The sequence below is a fragment of the Cyprinodon tularosa genome, unplaced genomic scaffold (assembly GCF_016077235.1).
Source record: "Cyprinodon tularosa strain WSP-4 unplaced genomic scaffold, ASM1607723v1 ctg98, whole genome shotgun sequence".
NCBI classification, from domain to species: Eukaryota; Metazoa; Chordata; class Actinopteri; order Cyprinodontiformes; family Cyprinodontidae; genus Cyprinodon; species Cyprinodon tularosa.
Genome location: NW_024039762.1, coordinates 2,386,777 through 2,413,661, shown reverse-complemented (window position 1 = coordinate 2,413,661; position 26,885 = coordinate 2,386,777). Strand labels below are relative to the sequence as shown.

Below are 26,885 nucleotides of genomic sequence, written 5' to 3'. Positions count from 1 at the left end.
TTGATTACTCCATTTGCACAACAGCATGTGAAATTTTAAGTTTTATTATGTTATTTACATGTTCCTTTTTTTTGATCGGTGCCATTAAGTGCACAGTCTCCATAACCTATTTTCACGGGATTGTTACCATCTTTAAGTTCTTACGAAATTTAAAATGTTAATAAATGATTTTTTTTTTTTTAATACAAAAAGGCTGTTTTTTGGGGTTTTTTCCCCACTCACTATTTTAGTTTAGCCAGAACTAAAACCAAATGAGACACTTGTGAGGTAAAATCATTTTTGTAGAATAGTTATTTAAAAACTTGACAAATAAAAACTTTAAAAAACATAATACAACTGATTAAACATCAATTTCATTGCACAAGTAAAGTTAAATGTACAAGATTATGATCTGAAAGGTCATCACTTCAAAAGTGTACACAAGCTTAGACATCCCACCTGACCAGCCTGTTATGTACACACATATGAAAATTATGAACAACCCATAAGCCTTTTGGAAATCTAAGAATTAAGATATTTTTTTATTATCTGTAAAGTAGTAATGAAGTGTGCTAATCACTAATATCTATATGCTGTCATATGTTCAGTTTAAAAATATTAGCAAAACCCTTTTTTAAAGTGATTGATTGACCGATTTCAGGAGGTAAATATTAGTGATTAGTCTATTTATTTAAATGATATCCTCAAATAATGTATCAAATAATTGCTAAAATACTATGGTTCTATGTTCTTGACACTTACTTGATGGTTCCTTCAGGAAGCTCTGGGGTGGTGGAGGATGAGGTATGTCCTAACACATAGCCAGGGATCCAGCCCTCGGCTGCAGGCGAGTGCTCGTTGGCGGCCCGGTACACCAAGAACATGTTCTGCTGGTTGCTGGCAAGAATTTGGACCACCTCACCCTGCACCACACTAATCTCATCCTCCTTCACCGCCACATAGTCCTGGGTCACCAACATGGTGGACACATTGCTGCTGCTGCTACTGCTTTCACTCTGCTGGAAAAGAAGATTGTAAAGCTTAAGGTGTGTTGCGCAATAAACACGGCACAATAATAACACATTCTTTAAGGCAAAGTTGGTCAATAAACAATCAAGTGTTTGATTTTATTGATGGAAACAGTTTAAGGCATGCAGCTATAAAAGAATTGCAAAATCCATTGTTAAAATCTTGCAACCTTTCAATGGTTAATCAAAGTTTGAGAAGTTGGGACACTGAAGTTATAATTCTCAGATGAGAAGCTCTGAACTGGAAAATCTGATATTTTCCCACAAAATGAATGTGTCTAAAGCGGTGAACAGAATATACAGGGACAACAAGAAAACCAGAGTTGTTCAAGACAAAGTGTCTTACAGCTCCCTGATCATCACTTGTGGTTATTCAAATGTAAGAAATAGAGACAAAGGATTGGTTTACAATAACTGGTTAGTGTCTGAAAGTGACAGGAAAGGAAAGAATGCAGACTGAACGTCTCATCAAGCAGATGTGACGGCTGCTTTGTGAGTCTGATCTGTTAGTAGACTCATGGAGAGCTCACAATATTCTCCACTAACGCTCTCAGTGAAGTTAGTGCACCCAGGTAGCTGTTAATCTCCACTCATGTTTCAGTAGTTGTAGTTGTTGCATGAAGAAGCAATTGATAAGAGCCAGCAGCAGGACGGCTGCTCAACAGCCATTCAGTCAGTTAGGAAGTTGTTAGTGACTAGGAGCTCAATGGCTCCCTAGAGTCAAGGCGTTGTCTTGACGTCTTACCCCGTTGCCCTGGGAGGATGTTACGGACTGCTCACTGGTGGAAGAGCAGGTGCTCATTCTGTCTGTTTCCTTACTGTGGCTGGAGTTGCGCTGAAAAGATGGCATCCCTCTTCCCAAGGTGTCCCCTCCAGCACTATTGTCATTGGGGCAGGAGAAGGAACCAGGTCTACTTGCAGGAGATGAAGGCATAGGGGGGACCAAAGCCCAGAAAGGGTTTCCTTTATGTGCTGGGCTTGAAGGGAGGAATTGTTCCTTTCCTCCTCCAGGGCTCTGGGGAGATATAAGCGGGGAAACTGTCCCCACTCGAGGGCTTCTCAGAGAGAAATTCAGAGGAGACACTGGCATCTGCGGCACTGCGGTTTTTGGATGCGTCTGGTTTTCCTCATAGCTCCCGAAAGTCTGTTTCAGACCACCGTCTGTGTTATCTGATGGCCTGTTGCTGTTATTACAGTTACTCCCCTGGGAACTTTCCAGCCTCTTTAAAGTAAAATCCTCAGAGGCTAACAGCTCTCCATTAGTTGGACTGTCTGAACAGGGGTAAGAGGGAAGGGACGGGTGGCAGGGGGACCACATACCTGTTGATCTGTCAGGCCCCTCTGGGCCTGGGGGGTGGTGGTGGTGGACAGGCTGGGGGAGCCGTGAGGAAGGCTGCGGAATGCGAGAGGGTCGAGAGCGAGGGCCGCACAGGGAGGAGGAGTTAACCCCTGATCCGCCAGAGCCACCAATTCCTCCACCTCCTCCCCCCATGCTGGAGGTGTTGTTGGTGCTGCTACCTCCTGTACTGCCGCTGCTACTGCTGGGGGGTCCTCCACCACCCACATGGTTTCTCTGGTACTCTATGGGTGATGTTAAAGCTGTGGGATAGAAGATAATTAGAATTTTTCTCTGGTCACTATATATATATTTTAAAATTCTTCATTTAAAAAAAATCTTTTTTCACAATTCAAATCATATTATTTAAAGTAAATAGAGCTCAAAAATCAGTTTAAATGTGATTATTTGGTGTGGAAATAATCGTCAGCTAATTCTGTAATTGATTTGAATCACTACCTCCAGTAATGGTGCACCGACTATAAAACATAACATTTTGTTGACAGAATAACCTACTTCAAGCAGTAACTAGGGCAAAACTCTGCAAAGAATATAAACATTTTTCATCTGAGATTCAAATTCTTCTTCATAGATGTATGCATATGTTTAACATGCTTTCCCATTATATATTATACCTGTTAAAGCAATTTTTCTTTCATAAAATCACAATTAAACATTAGAGTATTATGCAATGCACTAAATTAGTATGTAGTTAAAAAGTTTCTTCTTTTTTGCACAGGAATTAGCAAAAGTTTTTACCATTGAGGAAATTACGCTGGTTCTCCAGAATCTGGCCGACCTGGTGGACCCAGGCTTGACTGATTCCAGGGCTTGCAGAATGGAGGTTGAACCTTTCTAGGTTACCACTGGATGATCTGGAGATCAGTGTAAACTTGCAGGGGTCGTCTGAGTTTTCCTCCAGACCCAAGCAGCTCACCTGCAGAAATAGTTGCAGTCAATTTAAGTTGTCCTGGGTTACAATATATAAGCTCTCTCTTTAGCTCTTGGTGATTTATTTAAGCTGAACTCACCTTGATGCTATTCTTGAAGAGGTAGCCTGGCGTAGAGAAGCCCTTCTTTTTGTCCAGAGGCTCACTGAATATAACTATCTGCTCAAACAGAAAAAGCCGCCTCTCTTTCATTCTGGACAGGAGGCCCCCGTCTTGGTCTGAGACCATGAAGGTGTCCTGCATGAGCAGTCTGCCCTGAGCTACAATTTTACCCTGAGGAAAACGGGAAACAAACACAGAAAAAAAAATAAAAAAAAGAACTTCAGACAGGCTGTTTTTTGGAGCGCAACTAAAAGGAGGAACAAAAACACTTTTTTCTGACAATAACCGCCAACATTTCTTTCTGCAATAAATGGTTGCTTGCTGACACCTAGTGGCGGTGGACTAACTTTATATAATTTATCTTTACATTTGTAAACCTTCACAATATTACACCTTCTAGAGTTTTTTAGCTCAAAAGGGCAGACTTACATCGAACCCCTGAAGGCGTCCAACATTCATCATGTCGTTGCAGCGCTTTGGGACCACACACATCACTTCTACAGCTTTCTAAAATCATGGAAGGACAACATACTTAAAGATGAAGCATTTGCTTGTGAGTTAAGGACATAATAAGGAAACAGAGTAGAATCATCAGGCAGGATCATCGTGTGATTATATACTGAAAGCTGTACCTCCAGCTCTGTCGTATCCACTCCAGCCTTCTTAGAAACTTTAAGCAGATCCTGTTAGGTGAAGAAACAATACAGATTAACGCAATGTGTGCTTCTTAACCCCTAGAACCCTACGGACCCACAGGTGGGTCCAGCTGCTACGTGACCTCGTAATTTTAACAAACCCCCAGTATTGATGTAAAAAACACATTTGGCACAGTTTGGTGACATTTTTGGATAAATGTGCCAAAATGGCCTCTCCGCCTAAGAAATTTCTCACTAATACCATTCTAAAATAAATATGATTCATCTGATTGAGTCCAAATTTGGTATATTTTTACACAACATTTAGATTTAAAAGTCTGTACTACTTTTTTGTGCTATAAATAATATTTTGGTAGTGTTTTGCAATGTTTATTTCAAAGAAAATTTTGGCGAGGTTCAAAAAATGCAAAATATTTTGTATTTTGTCCCTAATATTTCAGGCAGGGTCAAAGCTACAATGGTGCTGACACCAGAAAACCATTCTATGACATCTTACCTTTACAGACGTACCAAACGTTTCTTCTTAAATCTAATAGCTGTGAGGCTATAAGTGATTTACTTTTGTGTGTTTTTGTCAGGCAGAAATGTATTTATACCCCCTGAGGGTGTAAGAGGTTAATCCCACATCAGTAACATTAAAAACTCCTTGTACCTTCAGTAGTAGCTGGTACTTCATAATTCGTTGCACTGGTTTGATTAACAGGTCTGTGATCTGCAATCTGTGACCCAGACGCTGCTTAAGGTCCTTGGCAAAGATATAAATAAATTACAATTATGAAACAGCTACTAATGAAATAAACGAAGATCATGCTATGCGGGGTAGGTACATGGTTAATAAAATATCTTACCTCAAAATAAGTGTCAATGTATTCTGATACGATGTGCTCAGATTTAGGTTTGTTCTGACAATACACGATGTACATGTGCAGCCTCCGCTCCTACAATTGGAGCAAAAGTATGTTTTTATAAATAAAATAAATAAATAAAACACACTAACATTTCATAACAAATTGTTCATGCAAGACAAATGTGTTTTTTTCATTGACCTGTTTGACAAATAAAGGAGCTAGCCGTTCAGGATCCTCCAAACACTTTTCAAGCTCTCCCAGGAAGAAACTGGAAGAATAAAGAACAAAACTATTGATTTCATGCAACAGAATGGGTCATATTGACTTTTCTTTTGTGTTTTCTGTAAATCTGTTGCATAAGCCCTCATGCTTCTTAAAACGCCCCCAAAGATTTAAGAGTTGAGATGTGTTTACTGAAACAGGCAATCTACGTACTCTTTGTGCCAGTCGTAGATCTGATGGATGTTTCCAAAGACAATCTTATCTTTGCCTCTCATGTCATCTGGAACTCCTTCCTCTTTCATCCTGCACATGTAGCCCTGAGGAAAGAAAAGTAAACCGATCTGTAAAACCCACAGGAAACATTGATTAATATAACTGTGACTGTTGCTTTTTAATGCCTTTACCTCCACTACAGATCCCAGGTCTCTGACATAATCTCTCTCAGTCTCCACCAACTCAAGAAGAACATAACTAGACAAGAGAAAAGCAAGATTTTTTTTTTTTTATAAAAGGCCATAATTGGTGCCTCTTGTCCAGGATTCTGCATCATTTTCCATTGCTCTCATTTGACCAGAGATCCTTGTTTGACACATCTCCCCTACATCAGGGAGTCCCAAACATTTCAGTTGACTATGACCCCAAAGATAACAATGCAACTTCACATATTTTTATATCGATTTTTGGTTCAGTTGACAATTATTTAATCATCACTTTAAATGTATTTTTATTATTTTAATATGCATATTATTTTAATAGGGATATTTATTTTTTGAATCATGCATTTGATATAATACATATATAAATAAATAAATAAATAAATAAATAAATAAATAAATAAATAACTGTACATTCATTCATTTCATTACACATTTTCATATGTGTATTTTTTTTTTTATATGTTTTGACCTCCATATACCTGAGGATTCACATCATAATGATTATGAAAACCTAGCCCCCAACTTGGTATCTTCTGCCCCCCTGGGGGGTCTGGACCCCCACTTTAGGAACCCCGGCTCTACGTAGCTAGTGGACCAATTCTTTAAACTGTGACTTTCTTGTTGCCATTCTTCTATAAAGGACAGAACCATGGAATACAAAACTATTTTGTCTTATAAAACTTCCCACTTGAGCTGTGGACCCTGCAGATCCTGCAATTACAGTGAGCCTCTAAGAGTTTCCTCTTCTTGTCTTTGTTAGCTTGGTGGAAAACCCGTACATGACATTTATGTTAGGCATGTAGTCGTAGTTCGCTTTATAAGAGGAGTTCAAAACTAAGGATATAAGGTTATGACATAAACCCGTTTAAACTTCTATAAGTCTTAGTCTTAAATTGTTTAGGGACTCTCCTAATCTTCATGCTGCTTTTTTCCCCCTATAACCCTCATTATGTATACTGAGTTAAAATTATATACACAGTTTTACCAATTAGTTGACTCAGAGAGTAACTGGATGCAATGGAATTAATTTATGACTACCAGAGTTAAGGGTTAAAAACATAAAATCCTGCTAAAATTGTCCGATTGGTTGAAATTAAACACATAAAACAATAAAATCATACTCCTCAGTCGACTATCATCCATCGGTATCAGCCGCACCCCTCTAACCTGGTTCACTTCATACCTCTCAGATAGGATACAGTTCATACAACTCAAATCTCATAAGTCCATCTACTTCCCTGTTTCTGCTGGTGTGCCCCAAGGTTCTGTCCTGGGGCCCCTCCTGTTTATTATCTACATCCTCCCTCTTGGCTACATCCTCCGTAAGCATCATATCAAATTCCACTGCTACGCGGACGACACCCAGCTCTACCTTTCTACTCAGCCATCTGCCTCACTCCCACCAATCTCCCTCACCCTCTGTCTCCAAGAAATCCATTCTTGGTTCTCATCCAACTTCCTCAAATTGAATAGCTCTAAAACCGAAGTCCTCCTAGTAGGCACACCTCACACTCTCTCCAAAGCTAATAACTTCTCGATTACCATCAATGATTCAACTGTCCTCCCCTCCCCTCAGGTTAAGAGTCTGGGTGTCGTCCTCGACAGCACCCTCTCCTTCCAGTCCCACATTAACAACATCACCCGGTCTGCCTACTTCCATCTGCGTAACATCTCTCGTCTCCGTCCCTCCCTCACTCCCCAAACTACCGCCATTCTTGTTCACAGTCTCATCACTTCACGCATCGATTACTGTAACTCACTTCTTTTTGGCCTTCCAAACAAGTCCCTCCAGAAACTACAGCTCCTCCAAAACTCTGCAGCACACCTGATCACTCGGACCCCCATTTCTCATCATATCACTCCCATCCTGCAACAACTCCACTGGCTCCCCATCAAACAAAGAATCATCTTCAAACTCCTCCTAACTACATTCAAGGCCCTTCACAGCTTGGCTCCATCTTACATCTCAGATCTCCTTCACGTTAAAACTCCCACCCGCTCCCTAAGATCCTCCCACTCCTTCCAGCTCTCCGTTCCCTCGGCCCGTCTGGTCACAATGGGGAACCGGGCATTTAGTCGCTCTGCTCCCCACCTCTGGAACTCCCTCCCTCCGGATCTCCGTACTCTGGACTCCTTCCCTCTTTTCAAATCCAGACTCAAAACTTTCCTGTTCAGACAGTCCTATCCCATCTAGTTCCTACGCATCACTTCAATATTGTTCTCTTCCTTTTCTTCCTTTGGTTTTATTTTACTTTCTGCTGTTTTGTTTTCTGTGGCATCTTATGCTTGTACTTTTTAGCTCCCTGTTTTTAATGTTTTTATCTGCCTGTACAGTGTCCTTGGGTGTTGTGATAAGGCGCTTTCAAATAAAATGTATTATTATTATTTGTATTATTACTTAGTTTTTGGTCCATGTCATAATCATTTACTACTTTGTGTTTGTGTAAAACAATAAATAAGATATACCTTATTTTCATACTAAATATTGGTGAGAAATAAAGCTTGTAACTCACTGTCTCCTCTTGAGGAAGCTGGTTTTTCGCTCCTCCAGCTCATCAATGGGTGAAGACGAGGAAAGCAGCGAGTTATCAGAAGGGTTGAGAGAGGGTGAGCTGCTGTCGCCTTGCTCCACTGACAGGGAGCTGGGGCGGTCCTCAAGGGACTGCACATCATCAGAAAGACAAAATAAAGAAACAAGAAGATTGTCAAAGCATCTAGAAAATCTTTTAGCTTGTTTTCCATCAAAATGGAGGACATCCTGGATGTAGGGCAGTGGCCAAGAGTGTCTTAGGGATTAGTGCTTTCTGGCTGGAACAGAGGACAGCTGGCACATTTAGTCAGAGTTCTGACAGATGACAAGTAGGCTTAGATTCCATTCTCCGTCACCAACACCAGATAAAAAAAAAAAGTTAAAAAAAAAAAAGCGTGTTCTTGAGTGTGCATCCATCAGAATTGTTTTGGGTACATGAGTACCAGATTTACAAGTGCTCGTAGGTGTTGTTGATGACTTGGGACTCACCATCTTGCTTTTCACCAGCTCCTCAATGGCACTGACCAGCTCTGCAGCGCTCGGCGTCTCCGAACTGTTGGGGCGAGCAGACAGCCGAGAGACAGACTGAAAGGCAGAGCAGGTAGAAGAAATGAAATCAGAAATTATGATCAGAAATCATTTTTCATATGTTGCATTGCATTCATAAGGAAACAAGAGGGTGGAAATGTTTTTTGGTTTTTTACTACTGTGAAAACTAAAATCTTATAAATAAAGAAACTATACTTATTCATAAAATATTTTTGCCATCTACCTAAAGATACATATGGTCATTCGTAATAACTATTACACTATAATAAGGCTCAGCATTCTTGTGTTTGGACCTCGATATTCCACATCTAAGAAATTATTTTTTTCCCTAATGACATTATTACTCAAAGGCCAAGCTGGAGCCAATCACGTACTGCTCTCAAAGAAAAAAAGGGATTATTAGGTAGGCATATATAAGGGTTAATCTTAGGAGCACTGTGATTGGTTAAACAGAAGTGTTGCTTAATACTCCATTGGCTTTTTTGCCTCTGGTAAAGAGCTTGGCTTAGAGGAAAATGGAAAAGAATATAAATAATAAAAAAGGAATCCTTTAGACATAACCATTTACTCTTAGTAAGGCTTTGCTTCTGCAGACACAATTAAATGGAGTTTTATCCATTAGCAACAATAAAACGGTTACTTTCCAAGGGAGGTAGCTAAATAAAGACGGAGACAGCGACTATTAAGGATAATTACATGGAAAGATGTGGTAACTGGGAGAGGAGAGGGGCAGACCAGAAATCAACATAATGCTGAAAGAGCAAACATGCAACCATTAGAAACATAAGAGGAGAAAGAGAAGGAATTTATTAGTGCATTGTTACTGTTCTTTTTAAATATATATATATATATATATATATATATATATATATATATATATATAGTTTTGAGTTAATGGGACGTGAGACAGCTTTTCTAAATTATCCCAAGAGATGATCCATCCATCCATCCATCCATCCATCCATCCATCCATCCATCCATCCATCCATCCATCCATCCATCCATCCATCCATCCATTTATCCATCCATCCATCCATCCATCCATCCATCCATCCATCCATCCATCCATCCATCCATCCATCCATCCATCCATCCATCCATCCATCCATCCATCCATCCATCCATAAGCATCTCAATTGGCCAGATAGCAGATAGTTATCTTTGAAGGGGAGAAGATAGGGAAAAGGAGACTATGAAAACAACTACTACTACTAAAACTACTCCTGGCCAGCCAGACTGACCTACACAGGAGGTAAATCAGTCTAGTAAGGCTTCATACTCTGTTCTAAAACAGACCAGACCAATCAAAGCTTGGGAGGCGGGCCCATAATGCATCAGTGCTTTTCTGTAACCATAACAGTCAAGATTGCTGCTGCAGCCGAGTAATGTCTTACTGATATTAGGGGTGAAACAATTAAACGGATTAATCATGATTAATTGATTATTGAAATATTAATCAACTAATTTAGTAACTGATTAATCATTAACTGGAGTAAAGAGACTTTAAAACATGCCTTAAGCTGACAAAGTGACCCACTTAGAACAGTAATTATATCAAATTTGTAAAAACAATATAAATACATTTTGTATTTAAGATAGAAAAATGTGTTTTGTCTGTTAATATGTCCAGAACTCCTTAAGTGGACAAGTTTTAGACTAACCTGGTTTAATTTTGTAAAAAATCTTCCATAAGTAACCTTTTATCCAATTATTGATTTAAAAAGTAAACAACAGATTAATAAATTTTCAAAATAATTATTAGTCGCAGCCCTAAAGGATTCCCTTTATTATGTCGTTGAACAGCTGCTTATATTGTTAAACTGGCGACTGGAAGGGGTTTAAAAAAAAATGTTTTGTGTTACATCATAGTTATCAGATTGGTTTACTGTTTTTGCTGACTCTGTTAGTCCTGCCTTTAAAATGGGGCTTTACGCACTCCGTTATCCTTTCTACAGTAACATGCCGTTAATTAGTCAGACTGGCCAGGCTAGAAAAATACTCACAGAAAGATCTGAGGTCCAAATACAAACCAAGGATATACTTTTATATCAGCTTCCAGGTAAAAACAAAATGGGGATTTTATTTATAAAAGGACAAAAGCCCCTTTATATACATATTCTTGTCCATTTAATACAGTTTTATACAGACAGGTCTGTGGGAGGACAGATGATGGTTTGAATGCTGTGACTGTCTCCTAGCCTGCTTGCAGATCAGCTTCTCTGACTGGTTAATATGCTGAGTTGAGCTGCAAAAGTTCAGATTTTCAAACTCCAGCATCTGGTTTGAACACACTTGACATAACAGGATAGGACAGGATATTAAATGAAGACAATCTAATATGTTGGATTTCACCAATATGCGATCAGAGCAGTCTCAGCAGATATGACCACTTTAAACACAACATACAGGCAGGATTATCTCCCTGGTTATTGGCCTCGAGAGGCCAGAATGGGAGGTCCGAAAGAAATCAGCACTATTATCTTCCCACATTAAACCCCCTTAAGATGCAGCGAAATCTGCTTGATAACAGTTAACTCATGATTTTACAAGAGATGGTTACTTTTTGAAATAGACTCAGGTAGGTCTGGATGGCATTCAAAACATTTAAGTTGGGATAAGAAGACACAGACTTTTTAAAAGCGTTGTACTTTGCAGCACATCTTAATCTCATTTTCTCTAAACAACTGTCCTCCTACTGAATATAAATCTTAGCATTTATGAGTCATCGTTCTGCAGTAAGATAAAATCTTAAAAAAAAATGGAGCACAAGCAAGCTGAAATGCAAAAACATAACATTTGCCTTTTTTGGCATTTTATCTGACATCACGTTCCATAAAATGTGAACTAACAAATCAAACTGAAAGAGATAAGTTTCCCACCTTATCATCCTGGGAGTCAGGTTGCAGTAGGCTATGCTGCTGGATTGCCATAGGGGGTGGTAGAGGGACAGCGTCGGCCCCCTCTTCTCCTTCCTCCTCCCCACAGCTCTGCATACCTGATGAGGAAGACTTGGACAGGGTACCACTGCTCAGCCCTTCATTACGCATCCGCTATAGAATCAACAGAGAGTGACAATCAGAAAGGAATCCCCTCATTCTGGGAGATCCACCAATAGTTGTTCAGCATCTGTTCTAACCTCCTCCAAGGTCTCATCCTGTGGCGTAGCGGCGCTATCATCAGAGTCCTTCTGTGAGCCAGGTATTGCATCCATGTTCTTTCTCGTGCCATCGCGGTTCTTCTTATGCTTGTGGGCGAGCTTCTTGACGTGTCCGTCAGCTTTCCCGGAGCTCAGTCGCCTCACTGGGCTGGTAAGCCACTTTCTTAAGGTGTTGCCGGGTCTTTTGGGGCCAGGCGAGCTGTGAGGTCCGAAAGTGTGACTGGACCCAGGCTGCAAGGCGTCATTACTGGATACAGACAACGTGTCTAAATGGGAGCAGAGGGGTAGAAGAAGAGAATATGAATGAGGTCAAACTGAATTTTATTTGAACTGATTTCCAATTCTTGAGAAACCGGATGGTGGACAACATCAATTTATTGTCAGTTTTATGATCCTGAGCTGTTAACAGCTAAATAAATACCTGACATAAATTTTTTTTCCAACAAGTCAAAGAATAATACTTAGAAATACAAGTTTTAATTGACTAACACACTCTTTGGTTTCATGCTTATACTGTTAAAAAGATAACAAAAAATCTTTTTAGAAATAGTTAATTAAAAGTATTTCATAGGGAGATCTAAGAAGCTGTCTAAAATGTTTGAAATTATTTCTGTCAAGACATGTATGCCCTTCATTCAAGTTGTGGAAGATTGAGACGCCAACACTTTGGGCAGATAATGGAGAAGTTGAATACAGAAAAGTTTAATTGCTTTATTAAGGCTTAGACTGATTTCCACCTCAGTGATGGAATATGTTGGATACGAAAATGTAAGCAGAATTTCTGCGGTTTTACATTAATAGGAAAGATAGACCTAAAGAGTATGGTATAAGCAATGCTACACTGCAACCAGTGTAGCACAATTTCTATCTATCATACTCAGTGAGTAAAAATAATCAATTGCACGCAGTTAAAAAACAACTTTCTTAAAGTTTGACTTCTTAGGTTGTAACTTTTTATGTCCAATTGGAATCTAAAAAACTTGATAGTAGACTTGAAAGGGACCATACAATTTTGACCAGTATATCTGTTACAAAAAAAAAAGGAAAACAAAAATCCAAAGGTGACAAAAGGGTTTTGTCTGTGAATATAAATCCAGATAATAATAATAATACATTTTATTTAACAGCGCCTTTCTTGACACTCAAGGTCACTTCAAAAATACAGAAGTTAAGATAACTTATATACCAAGTTTGTTGAGAATATAGAGGAAAGGTCAAAGTGAGAGGGAGATTAGTGTGTGTTTTTGTGCGCTTATTGTTCAGTAGGTAGGCAAGCCACCTCCACACAGTGATGACGCTCCTTAGGGAATCTGTAGGAAGAAAACTCTTCATCGAACAATGAGGAAATAAAATAGGATATAGGGACGCTTCAGGCTTTGTCGGAGTACTTTAAAGCCATGTTTTGTCTATTTTATCTATGATTGCTACCTTTAGTTTTTTTAGAACATAATCCTTTTCATTCATTAAAAAAGTAACATTTACTGGAAATCAGGAAAAGATCATATAAAGAATCTATGGCATCGATATCATTTGTCTGTTTCATGGTTTAAACAGATGCAGCTGCAAAACATTCAATCATGTGACTCACTCCAGCAACACTTATGAATGGCAGGTGTGTGGAGATTCTGCCTGTTCTCACAGAGCCTGAGAAAATGCGCCTGCTCTGCATGTAGACATGCGTTCCAGTGGCTTTGCCTCTGGAAGACTTTTACTACTCCCCATTTATAGGAAGCATGTGTTCTCACTGCACATGTGAGTGAAGAGAAAAATACTGTTCTCTAGAATCACTACCACTTCAGGCAGTGTGAAGAATCAATTGAAATCAGGTCCTTTGAGAGGATATCAGCCCGGAGAGAAAGAAATCCCTAGAAATGATATCCACCAAAAAAAGACTTGATTACCCACAGTTTAGGGTTACATGATTTGCCATCAGTACGCAATATAAAATGCAGATTTATATTCTATTTCCATTTAATGATTATTTTCCCCCCGAAAAATAAACAAACAAACGATTTACTTCCTGTCACAAAAACTTCAGCCTTAAAAATCTGTTCTCCATCCAAGTTATCTATTTCAGGATGAGAACATAGAAGCTCTGTTTATCTTGCTTGAAGGCAAATTGATGTAAAGAAAAGAAAGAAAAGCATATTAATTAGTCTATGTTTTAACTAACAGGTTGACGGATCAACTTAAAATAAAAAAAAAGGACTTAATTATCAACTTAATGTTGAAATGAGGATATTTTGCCCTATATCAACCTTCAGATCAAACTCATGCAATGAAACAATTTATGGTTGTTCTTACTATAGCAAAGTTCAACATTTCCTATCAGTATAGGGATGTGGAAAATATTGTTTTTAAATGAAAAAAATGTTTGTCCTTGTAGAACATCTGTGTTTTATATTCTGTTACCTCGGTGTCAAATTGTTATTCCAATAAATATAATGAAAACTGCTCAAATTTGGTTTATAAATCTTGTTATTGGCCTATTTTTAATGTTATTTAAAAAAAAAGATTTAGCATGTGCTTAAATTGAAAAGAGTAATATATTAAATGATCATTCATTTGATGAAATGGCATGGGTTTTGAAAAGAGAAACTCTTTTTTATGTATTTCTTAGCTTTGCTAACTCTGTTAATTGCATATTAACATAATTTGTGCTGTTAGATCCATTGCACAGTGACATAGATCGAATTAGCAGCTTACTGAGTTTATGATGTCGCTTTTGTGCCGGAGGCTGCTCATCAGATATGCTGGTTGTGAAAGAGAAGTTTGGTGAATTTCAGCCATCTGCCCAGCAGTGCTCAGCACTGTTTTGGAGAGGGCGAGTTTTGTGTTAGTCTAAATTTTGGGTCACACTGAAACTTTCTCTCTTTCTACTAAGGCTTTAAAAGCATAATTCTTACTTTTTATGAAATGTAATTTTTAAATAAAATAACAGATAATTTCCCTAAACGCTGTTTAGAAAACAGTTGTTTTGCTCAAAGGGAAAAATTCTTTCCACAAACCAAAGCAGAGGGAGTACACATCAGTCGGGCCTCTCATGTAGAACAACCAGACCGTGTTTCCTGCAGACATTCTGAGGTCACAAGGGAACATATAACCACACAGCTAGTTCATCGACCATGTGTTAGTGTGCATAAGGACTGCAAGGGAGAGCGTATAATTGCAGAAGGGGAATGACTAGATTTTTGTTATGATATAAAAAAAATTATCACAAGTTCTATGTTCAGCTCCAAGTAGAGAGTAGCTTAGTATAACTCATTGAAAGAGTGTAGAAATCAATAACTAATGCCATATGTTTCATGTTTAAAATGTTTCAACATCAGCTAAGCAAGAATTTATTTTCATGAAGTCAGTGCTCTGAGAGGGGAGGTTGCTCTAAAGGATGTAAATGTGTATAACATGGGGTCAGCAGCCTTGACACATTCCTCCTTGGAGAGTAATAACTCTTCAGAGATACAGATGGCATAAGTAGCCCTTCACCCTGCATGGTCTCCTCAATTGTGCTTCAAAGACAGTCCCTATTTGTGGGAATCTGAACTCCCTGTCCAAATCCTCATATTCCAGTGCTTCCAGCTGTGCCCAGGATGGCCAAAAGATTTGATCTCTGTAGCAAATCTTAGGTCTGCTCAAAATCTCCCGGCAGTGAAAAAAGCTGCTGTCAGGTGCTGTTAGAGGATGTGAAAACAGCTTTATATGACTTCTTTTCTGGAAGCATCTACCGAACAATCTCTAGAAAAGATGCGGCCCTCGTTGTTTCCTTCAGTGATCAGATCAGCCGCGCTTTGCAGAGAATATCTCTTCCTATTACAATAATGTTCTTGTGGTAACCCACATGACAACAGCATACAACCATGGATTAATGGGCAAACCAGCAACTTTACATTTAATTTCACTGCCTGGAAATGTAGTTGTGTCGCCCAGCTTCACTTTAAATCTGACTTCCTTCAAACACCTTGTATGCACACAAATCAAATGGCCAAAAATCCATCATTATTAAATAACTCAGCTCTGCAGAAGCTTGAAAATTAGCTCTCTATGTCACTCAGGTGTGAGTATGGGATTCCTCTAGAAGTTGCAGGACAGTAGCATTAAAGGATTGTAGCTCCGAACCTGTGCTTTTTAAAATCCTCTAATATACTTTTGCATCTTCTAATAATATCTCTGTTTCCATTAGGGAAGTGTTATCCTTTGTCTGGTCTGTTTTCCGGTTAATTCATCAACAATCGCATTTAAACATCAAACAGATTATGTGTCTAGGACAGCTTTAGCACCACCCTTGCATCTTCACCAATCAGTAGCAGGATGAACAATGTGTACCTGATACATGTGCAGAGGTGCATACATATGCATACTGCTTATATCAAACTTTATTAAAGCTATTAAATAATCAAGTCTGTCAACCAGTTAGCTCAATAATGGAATTATTTAATTTTCAGAGTAGGTGTGTATTGCCTTAATCTAAAGCAACATCACATTACGCAGAATCTTTAAGTAATATATAAACAATTTGCAGCTTTTCTACAAAAATGTTAAGTTATTTTCTATTCAGTCTACCTTCATTTAATGCACCTAAATTAAATCAAATTAACTAAATTGCTTTGAGAAGATAGTGAATCATAAATAGCGCCACCTGTAAATAATCCAAGCTCAGTATAAACAAAGCTATTCTACGGAAACTCGAAAGGTCTGTTAGAGAACATAAGTGAACAAAGAACTGAAAGACAAACCAGACACTTCAGGGATAACGCTCAAAGCAGGGTTACGTAATAAAATATCAGAAATTGTTAACATTTTAAAGAGGACAGTTTAATTCGTCATTACAAAGTAAGTGTAGAATGGTAGTTAACCCTCAACATACTAACCTAAAAAATAGAACGTTTACCAGAGAAGCAGACAAAAGAGACGCGTTAACTATAAGGTGTAGCAAAGATGTAATGCTCAGAGTGGAGTTTGTTTTTTTTAACTCAGCAAATCTGGCCTCAACTGGAGAGTGGCTTAAGGAAAAAAATCCTTCAAATGCCAAAAAAAGACTGTTCGCCAAACATTATTTGGCTCTGCTCATATGAGACCAATAATGAACATAAGGCCTACATGCAGCATGCTATATGTGGTGAGGAAACCAACAAAATGTCTTAAATGACACACGGTAGTGGCAGCATCATGATACGGAGATAATTTTTATCCTTTAGTGAGGAAATCAGACCAAAGCTGTTAGATGGATGGAGGTAAATGCAGGGCATTCCTGGAGGGTTTTATTTAGGATGGCTGTCTACATATGTAAACCACACCTTCTAGATTTTTATTTCTACATGGATTTGAAAACCATGCACAATTTATTTATCCTAGGTTGCAGCTACGTCCAAATTTCTGCTTCTGTCGCTCATAACATGAGTAAAATCATTGTGCCTATAGTGACAGACTTTTAACAAGTATGATTGGTATGAATACTTTTTCCAGGTTAGAGGAACTTAACATCTTAACAATGTTTGCACACGTGCGTGTGTTTTAATCACCAGAAATGGAAACGGGGGTATACAGCCTGTGGGTGAGGGTCGAATATACGACTGAAGTGATTAGAAAAGCCTGTGCAGCTCCAAAGAAGCATGCCTGGGATTCCAGAGGTCGTACCAGGAGAGCAATTTTTGGGTGGTCTTCTCCTCCCCAGGAGAAGTGATGCAAAAAAACAGGGATGGAAGACGTGTGGTAAAGGATCTGCCTTTAGGGGCAGAGGTACAACGTGTGGGAAAGCGTTGGGAGACTTGACAAGCTTATCTATGAACATGTGGAGATGCAAGCGAGGGCTTCCCACAGATGTATTTTTGGAGCACAGAATCAATTAGAACCAGTTTAATAAGATGAATTTTGTTTATCTTTTCTTGTATACATTAGACATCTGCAAAACACTTGTGAAAGATCTACATCGTGAAAACCTCATTCTCCTTTAATAGTTTTCTTTCATGCTGAGGTTTACAGTAAGATCCGCAGCCCATCTGTGCAAAGCCTGCCCGGTGAGCACACACACATGCACACAAAAGAAAAATCTAATCTAGTGATAGAGACTGCAGCCGATTTAAACTCACATCAACTTAATGAGGCATCAGCTAAATTACTTTTAGCGCCATAATGCGACAATCTAATCCAGAGGTGAACTTGGAAAAATGTTCAATACAAAACTGTAGAGCAAGGATAAAACCAACTGCTTTGTGCACGCTAAGGTTTTCCTTCCAAAATGTAAAGTATTTGAAGTTACATATCTATATTTATGACTCCTGTTTTCTTCTTGGTCTACTTCTTAGACTTTTATTCTCTAAAATATCACCTTTATACAGTGTAAACCACTACCAACAGAAGCTTTCATTAAAGAAGCTTGACATTCACAACCAGACTACGTAGTAATAATGCTACCACTTATGATGGGAACACCTACCCAGATCTAGTAGCCAGAACTTGCAGCTGTCTGATGGGTCGTCCCCTGATAAATCCATTGAGAAAAACGGACTCAAAGACACCAAGGACTCGATCCCACGGGCCATGTTCACTGAGTATTAAGCCTCTGGATTTCAGACTTATTCTGTTAAAGCATTTCCACACGTATGAGAGCTTTTCTGAAAGAAAATCCTATGCTAATCTGAACAGCTTTGGAAAGGTCTTGTAATTAAATAAGCGTTGCCGATATTCCACAGAGAGGAAGTGTGAAGTCCGGAGTGAGGATGAAGGAGAAGTCAAATGCTGCATTATACCGTAGGATGTTTTCCTCTCCCTCCTTTGTATCTCCTCTTCCTCCCACCCTCCCTAGCGAGTGGGCTGCTGTGAGGATATCTCCTGTTCCAAAGGGACGTCTGGAAACATGAGGCTCATCTACCGTATTACCCTTCGTAGAAGCACCCACACAGCTTGTGTGGGCGGGTACATATTTTACAGGCATTAGGATGCATACAAGTTGTGCAGTATGCTTGGAATAAATATAGACTTGGTTATGAAATCCATCTGAGGTGAGCAGGAAAAAAGGCTCACCGGCAAATATAGAGGTGAGATGCACAAAGATATCTCAGTGTAACTCTAAATGAGACTTCGTGTCTTTCCCTGGGCTCTAAACCAACCCTCTCCTGTAGGTACAGAAGTGCTAAAACCCTTATTTTTGCTGGAGGTTATCAGTGGCAGAGCTTTTTACAGGATGCTTCTGTTTTTAAGCTGCACTAGAAGCATAACGTTTGATCAATAAGCATATTATAGGTTACAAACTAAGAATATAACAAATAATGTATGTGAATGATTTTCAGGAACAATTTTTGAAATAAAAAGTGACACCATAAAAACAAGCAAAAATGCTTTTCAGACTATTTCTTTGGTTTGAACTTGTCTCTATTTTGTAAAAACCCTGATGAGACACAGAGTGCGAATAGGAATAGATTCCTGGTTGAGGCGACACCCTGATTTCCCAACAAACGACTTTCTCTTAAATTCCAAGGAAAAGCACACAAAGAAAAAAACTCCAAGAAAACAAGAAAAAGGAAGAAAAAGACAGCATAGGTGTTTTATTCACTTTTGTCCACCACCTACACAGACAGTTTTTTCTTTTATTGCAACAACCCCTACAGTGAGAGCCTCCTTTTCATTACTCCCTCTGGCCACATAAAGAACAAAACTAACTGACTGTGAAAGTGCAGTCAAGGAATCACAAACATGATAGGATGCAAGGACAGAACAGCTGGAGTTGAAACTGTTCAATAAGCAGTTGGGAAATGTTTCCCCTGGTTTCTGTTGACCTCTTTGAGTAAATCATTCCGCTAACTCCAATGCAGACTTTCCCTTCACTGACTAAAAAGAGGCTGTGAGCCAAATATCTCCATAGAAACAAACAGCCCAGATCTCACCCACTCTTCCAGATTCAAAAATCTAAAACGCACAATAAGTGGACAAGGGAGCCGTCTTTAACTCTGACTTACTTTACAGTATTAAAAAATACATATTTTCACATTTTTTTACAATGAGTGTATGTGTTTAGGTCACAAGGAGATTAATATTGTATAATTGGAGGTAAAAACAAGTAGTATAAACTGCACCTGCATCAAGAAAAAAGCCAGTGGGCAGGAGCATTTCCAGGTGATGCTAAAAATAAAACTCCTGATATTGATATTTGTTACTCCTGTTATTGTTACTCCTCATTTCATGAGGGCAGAGGACTCAAACAGCCATGTTCAGGATCAGTGAGGTGCTTTAAACAAATCTACTGGGAAAATGTATTTTCTCCAACATGTCAATTTCAAGACATGTCTGTGGTTCATTCAGACTGATTGACACCTTTTCCACTGATATTAATGGGTTAACTATGGTCGACCCGCTAACAATCGCCGTTTAGCTTCCTTTCCATTGACAAAAAAAAAAGTTGCATCTGACCCCCAGTTGTCAAGCTGTGTGTCCCCCAACCGCTCCGTGTCTGGTGACACCATCACGCTGGGTTAACAATGATGTTGTCACCAATGTGAAAGAATTCAGGAACGTAAACAATGGAGAGCAACATGTAAAAAAAAGCCAGGGTGTAGTACATGTGCTTTATTGTTTCACTCTTTTTTGTCTCTCTGAACCGTCTTACTAGGGCTTCACCGTGTTTATCAAATGTAAGCAGAGTTATTTTGGCTTGTTAAATCAGAAGCAACTACTAGGGTGTGTCACCGTCCGTTTATGCTCAATGGCATCACGTAAATTATCTGGTCGACCCGGGTCTGATGTTCACACTGTATGCTGATCAGAGCCAAGTTGTTTGAAGACGAATTTAACCCGGGTCGCTTGCCGAGTCATTTGACCCGAGTCGACAAAGATCAAGGAGACGTTCCCACTTCCACTAACAGCCAATTGTTGCCAGGTTTAAATAGGTTTTGTTGGGGTTAGTTAGCAAGAAACTGTAAAATTGAGATAAGTCAAAGTTAATTTGCTTATCCTTAAGAACTTTGCTGAGAGGCGTGCTGAATTTAGAAATGGGTACAGCCTTCTCAGTATATTCAGAAGGGAATAGACTTGGCAATTGATATTTTTGTAATAATAATTAAGCTAATCTCATATATGTTGCTTAGATCATATCGAAACGTCTACTCTGTAATGAAATTTTGCAACCAAAGCTGTGTTTCTAATAAAAAAAAATGACACTATAATAAGCCCTCACCAATGAAAGGTTTAAAAATACATACAGTAGAGTTCTTTTATCATCTAATTTTCAACAGGAAACCAGAATAAGCTATAGCTATTATCGATAGTCAAACGGGTCACTCACTAAATTTTGACAGGTGTAGCTGTATTGGATAAGTTTGAGAAAATTTTAATGCATCTAACCATGAAAATTATTAGCTTTGGTTTTTTAATTTGAACAAATTACAACACTCCAAGAAAACAGGTGGCATTGCATGATATCATCCAACTGACCCACAAAACTGAAACTGAGCTGCCCCTGAGGAACAAGTGGAAAAACCCAAAGAGATTAAAAAAGTGTTTAGACAATTTCATCAAACAATATGATAGAAGTCCATTCAATATTTAAACCAGTATGGAACTGGCTTATCTTTATGACAGATGCATACTTTGACATTACATCTTCCAGCACTTCACAATAGAAGGACACCTATGATTAGTGTTTGCTATGCTGGAGACATGGGCTGGTTCATGTTTAAGTCAAGAGGAGGGCTTCCAAAGGTAATAATGACGTAAGTTACTACTGAGAGGAAGTCATGAATGTTTTTAAAGATAATTAGAAGAACTGTTCTTTAGATGTGTTCCTCACAGTTGCATAGCAACACTCGGAAATAGAAGCAGCTTTTTAATAAGAAACAGAGACTCTTTGGGTCAGCTGTGATATGTTTGCCAATAAAAAGAAATGGATCCTGTAGAGTTTTCTGTGTCCATGACTGCTGGTCTAGAAGTGCAAGTGTTAAGTGTTACGATTAATGGTGAGAAAAGCAAAAATTTAAGAAAACCTGCTAATATATAATAGCTGTTGTGCGAGATACATCTAGGTGCAAACAATCCTTTTTTAATCCACTTATGTCTAAAGAAACTGAGTAAATGCTCTGATCCTACCTTTGTGGTTGAATAGCCCTTCCATTTCCATGGAGGATCGGGAGTGAGCAATGCAGAGAATGGAACAAGGAACGATTCCCTCCTGAGCGGGAGAGCGGTCTGTGGTCCTGACCAAGCACCAGTCAGGTTTATCATGGAGCCGCTCCAGAACCTCCACAGTCTGGCCTCGTCGTACAGTGAGCTCCCCATTGCTGCCACTGTTACTGGCCACAAAGTCATGGATCACCACTGTCAGCTCACAGCCACCAGAGAGCTGCAATGGAAGCAACAGGTCATCACTTGTTAATATTTCAAACACAAAAAATGACCTGTGACAGGAATCTGATGAGCTTTACTTAATTTTAAATAGATTGTTGATCACTTAAAGCACCATACATAAGAAATAAGAGGTCATGCCAATGACACCTTGTGGAGAGATCAGTCATAGAGCCAAGAAACAAATTTAAGCTTCAGTAAGATATTTTAAAATAAATCTATTAAGCTAAATAAATAGATCATTAAGGCTTCAAGAGCTCAAGACTCTCGTAAGATAACAGGAAGGCTGAACTGGGTTCAGAGGAATAGCTCTGTTTTATTCTTTTGTGCTTTAGGTCTGTCATGGAACATACTGAATTTGGAAATGTTTCTTACCCCATTGTTAATTAGTGTTAAAATAGTAACTAGAAATACATACGGTGATGCAATCAACATATGCCAACCTTGCTTTTCTCATATAAGGTTAACAATGTAATCTCTATATATTATCTTGTCTTTGTTTTTGAATACAATAAAATCCAGTTTTATCTTCACAGTTCTCTAACACAGCTTTATTTTCCCTTTCTGTTGCTAATGTAGATAAGGACTGCTCCAGGCACTAAAGCCAAAAACACCATTTTGACTATAGATTTAAACTGGAAAAAAATTGTAAATATGCTACAAAAGTTTCATTAATGCCTCTCTCAAACATTTACTTTATTTTTTTTATTAACTACAGGAAATATGTATAAATATCTAAAATCTACACATCAAAGTGTACATGTATAAAACCCAGGACAATCTGTTGCTATTTTAGCCCAGGCTTCATTAAACAGATATATTAATTCATATCTAATACCAATGTAAACATTTCACATCATGCTGTCACAGACCTGGACAAAAATATTGTACTTAACCTGCACAAAAAATTATTCAGATAACCATGAATTCCCTAAAGCAGTTTTTTTAATGATGTCTCATACTTATTGCTTGTGACCTTTAACTATGTGCTGCTTTGTTTTAATGATTGTAAAAACAGTTTCCCTAAATGGAATAAAATGCTACCATTGGAAGTTTTCTGCCTTAAATAAATCTGGTATATAAAATATTATGAAACTTACATAGATGTATGTATTCTTTTTAAAGCCTGAAAAAATTTTAATATGTATGCCAGAAAACAAAACGTTACAGTATTGCATCATAACATGTTACTGTTGATTAAAAAGTTCTAGTATTTAGGAAAGTAATGACCATAAAATCAGGTGCATCTCCTGCGACTGGTATTCAGCTCCATTGTTCCATTCCTGTATTACACCAATTATAACATCTGACAAAAATGTCAGAATAAGCAACATACCCTTTGATAGTGTGGCAGAGCCAGAGAGCTGAGGAGCTGAGAAACAGGGTTTGAAATCTTCTCCTCAAGTTTATCAATCGTCTTCCACTCCCTCATCATGAAAGATGGTCAGAGTAGCAAAACAAGGTCTGGAGATCAGTGTGATGGTCAGGCGAGATCCCTAAAACATTCCTGAATCAATCACCTTCGAGGACGATCAGTGGATACGGAGATGTCACCCTCAAAATATGTTAAGCTATTTTTTCTAAACCTGTGGCATAGAAGATGTGTTTTTTAAACTATTCCAAAGCAAGATGAAAAGTTGTCCTCAAGCTCTCGTCTGAGGTCCTCACTTTTAGACTACTAAGGCTTGAATAATCTCCTCACGTAGATTTCCTCTCTGCAGCAGAACAATTTAATCCATCCTTCCTCTAACAACTGCTTCCAAAAATTGACCTGGCTGAGGCCCCACTTCATCAAAAAATAAGCACATTCCAGCAGAGTATAAGGTTAAAAAAAACAAAAAAAGTTTGCCCAAATTGTAAAGCAAAGTTTGATGTGACAGGATAATGCAGTGCTCTTCTGTCTGGCAAGGAGACGAGCATCCTCTGTGAAGAGAGAGTGGGAGGCTGAAGCTGCCGATACACAAGTCATTCACTTCAGCACAGAAACACACCGGAACAGGAGCGCACACACTCCCCCACAGCAACACAAGCACGCCACTGTCACTGCCTCCTGAATGCAATGTCTCATGCGAGTCCTCACAAAAAGAGAGGAACACAGAGATGCATTCAAAAAGTGGGAAAGAGATGCACATTCATGTGCACGTGTTCCTCTGTGTTCTGGATCGTTATGCATGCGAGCATCCTCCAAACTAAGGGGACGGTTCTTAATAAATTAGCTTCTTTGAGGATTTTGACTGAAGCATGCAGATGCACATGCAGACATAGAATAATTGGCCTCGTATCTGAAACAGTCCAATGTTGCGTAAAGCAGCTGGAGAGTTGCGATTTGCTCCACTCTAATAGTTAAACTATATAACTGAACATTATAATTTTCCTATTTCCCTGATTGCAGAGCAAGATGACGAGGGCTAATCTGGGGTAAATCCAAGTCAAGTGTGAAAATAATGACCTGGTGCACTGCTCAGGTTTATAATTATTACAACACGAAGGGAGAGAAGGATTTATTTTTTATCCAACTGTGCTGGGTGTCAGCTTTACAATTGATCATACTGAACGTGGGAGGATAAGCCTTCTGTGGTGCGATAGCCACATATAACCACAGCTGATCGTTTCTGTTCCCAGAGAGCTAGGATCCTCTCTATAACACACACACACACCAGCAACACACACGCTGATTTAGAGTTCTGTCAGATGGGCTGTTTCTTCCACCCAACACAATCAAACACTTTCCCAGGAAGTGATTTCAGGACAGTTGTCTGCATCTAAGCAGGTTGCAGCTTCTGACGGACATGCATGACGGTACTGATCCTGACCAATCACAGACCAGCTATTATTACATAAAAAAAAAAAAGAGTGCTTTGTGATATAGGCAGGGAACTAAATAAAGACTATAGAGGTAAAGCTTGGTGGCTATGAAGTAATGCGTTTGTGTGTGTGAGGTGCAACCTTGTCACTGTCCAGTGTGTTCTGGGATGTCCGGGAGGCGATAGAGATGGTGTCTGGTTGACTGCTGGCATCTCCTTGGCTGTCGAGCTCCTCTCCATCCCTTTAGGAAGATAAAAACATGACATGTTTATCAAAATGTTAAATTAAAAACAAACAATTGATGATTCTCTATATATTGCTGAACAGTGACTCAGCCCTTCCTCATTTTATTACATTACAGCCACAAATTTCATAGTGTTTTATTGAAGTTTTGACAATACCAACACTAAGTGGTACTGTATTGCAAAGTGCAAGGATAGTAGAAACTATCTAATGTTTTCAAACAAAAAAATCCTTAACACGTGTCAATGATTTTTATTTAGCTGCCTGGTATAAATAATTCACAGACATATCTTTGCTTTACAATTTTACTATTAAACACTAAAGATTTTTTTACCTTTATCATAAATAGCTAAAGCTCAGTGAAACAGATATGGTGTTTAGCTCCATATTCAAAATAAAATAAAATAAAATACATAATAACATGTTTATTGTAAACTTTAAACTGGACCAATCTTCTCTTAACAGTGGCTTTATTTTCTCAATTTAGGACATCCACTATAAAAGCTGACCCATCAGCAGATTCTCCAACTTGAGGTGTTGATCTCTCCACGACTCTGTTATAGGCTTCTCTAAACTTTAGTAATGCCAATTATGTTTTCCCCTAATAATGCTTCTTTGACAAACCTCAAATTGTATTTTTACCACCAATAAATTCTGTCTGCATTCACTATTTATACGAATAAGGTGACTTCTAAAGGTGATAGGTAGCATTAGCACTAACTTGTATTTAGGTAAAGTAAAATGGGCTGAATATAAATACAGTACATACCACTTTTTTTTATCATATTTGTAAAAACCTTGGAGAACTATTAACCCTTTTCATTAATATTAAGAACTATCCAATACTGCCTTGCTCTATCACAAAGTTCTTTAAGCCTTTTACTTTTGTTTTACAATTCATGTGTATGCGATTGACTTCTGTAACTAGCTGCTGGATCATTACCGTCTGCCTTTATGTTTAGCAGTAGTGGTTTTGGGGATATGAATAGGCTCCTTGAGAGCTCCACGCAGGATCGTCCGTTCCTGGATGACCTCCCTGATGTGCTTGATCCAATCCTGCTTATTCTCAATACTTGATGCCTGGGACAAAGCACAGCACATGAGCGGCTCAGACAAAGGTACATATAAAATAAAAACTTACAACACTTTAGTATTTTTCTCTTGATCTGTTTTCTCAAAGGAGTAAAAGCAGGTGTTTTTTTCACTGAGTGTAAATGAGTGGCCTGTTGACTGATGGCATTGTCTAAGTGCGTAGAGAGGACAGAATGACATTTAATTACTGCTTTGTTGGATTCTACAAACTAGTCACTAATACATTCTCAATAAACTATGAATTCTTCATATTTTTTAAAACCACAACAGCTTCATCTACTTAAAGGTTTAGTAGAGGATTTTCGTGAATTTTTAAAAAGACCCACCCTCTCCACTTTAAACAAAAATGCACGTCTACAACTCTGTTCCCGCTCCAGAGAGGGAACGCCAATTAAACACCTGCGAGGGCGTGCGCAAGCCCATTTCTCCTCGTGCACGCTCTGTTTAAAACTTGCTATATGCACTGCTCATACAAGCTTACTTTCCAAAAGAAGATTTGAAATTTTTCCACTATCTCAAACTCACCACCTGTAAGTGAAAATGGGGATGAGCAGGAAGGACGGCCTTATGTAAACATATCACCAGAATGATTGACAGTTAGGAGGACTACTTATTTTGATGA

General features: G+C 38.6%; 1 protein-coding gene across 6 annotated transcripts in view; it reads right to left on the bottom strand.

Moving 5' to 3' along the window:
• triob (trio Rho guanine nucleotide exchange factor b) overlaps window positions 1-26,885 on the bottom strand; it is a 146,324-nt gene that overhangs the window by 6,977 nt on the left and 112,462 nt on the right. For 3 of the 6 annotated variants that reach the window (XM_038275784.1, XM_038275785.1, XM_038275787.1), the window contains 18 exons: window positions 26,115-26,251; window positions 25,070-25,169; window positions 21,869-22,121; window positions 11,774-12,060; window positions 11,517-11,687; window positions 8,578-8,673; window positions 8,072-8,220; window positions 5,526-5,592; window positions 5,335-5,438; window positions 5,098-5,167; window positions 4,900-4,989; window positions 4,704-4,796; window positions 4,028-4,078; window positions 3,825-3,902; window positions 3,375-3,566; window positions 3,103-3,280; window positions 1,753-2,606; window positions 742-998 (listed from right to left, as the gene is read on the bottom strand). In XM_038275784.1, coding sequence (XP_038131712.1) covers window positions 742-998; window positions 1,753-2,606; window positions 3,103-3,280; window positions 3,375-3,566; window positions 3,825-3,902; window positions 4,028-4,078; window positions 4,704-4,796; window positions 4,900-4,989; window positions 5,098-5,167; window positions 5,335-5,438; window positions 5,526-5,592; window positions 8,072-8,220; window positions 8,578-8,673; window positions 11,517-11,687; window positions 11,774-12,060; window positions 21,869-22,121; window positions 25,070-25,169; window positions 26,115-26,251 — 3,227 coding nt within the window. Of the gene's footprint in view, window positions 1-741; window positions 999-1,752; window positions 2,607-3,102; window positions 3,281-3,374; window positions 3,567-3,824; window positions 3,903-4,027; window positions 4,079-4,703; window positions 4,797-4,899; window positions 4,990-5,097; window positions 5,168-5,334; window positions 5,439-5,525; window positions 5,593-8,071; window positions 8,221-8,577; window positions 8,674-11,516; window positions 11,688-11,773; window positions 12,061-21,868; window positions 22,122-25,069; window positions 25,170-26,114; window positions 26,252-26,885 lie in introns of those variants that run through there. The other 3 variants (XM_038275786.1, XM_038275789.1, XM_038275788.1) reach the window with 3 other exon arrangements.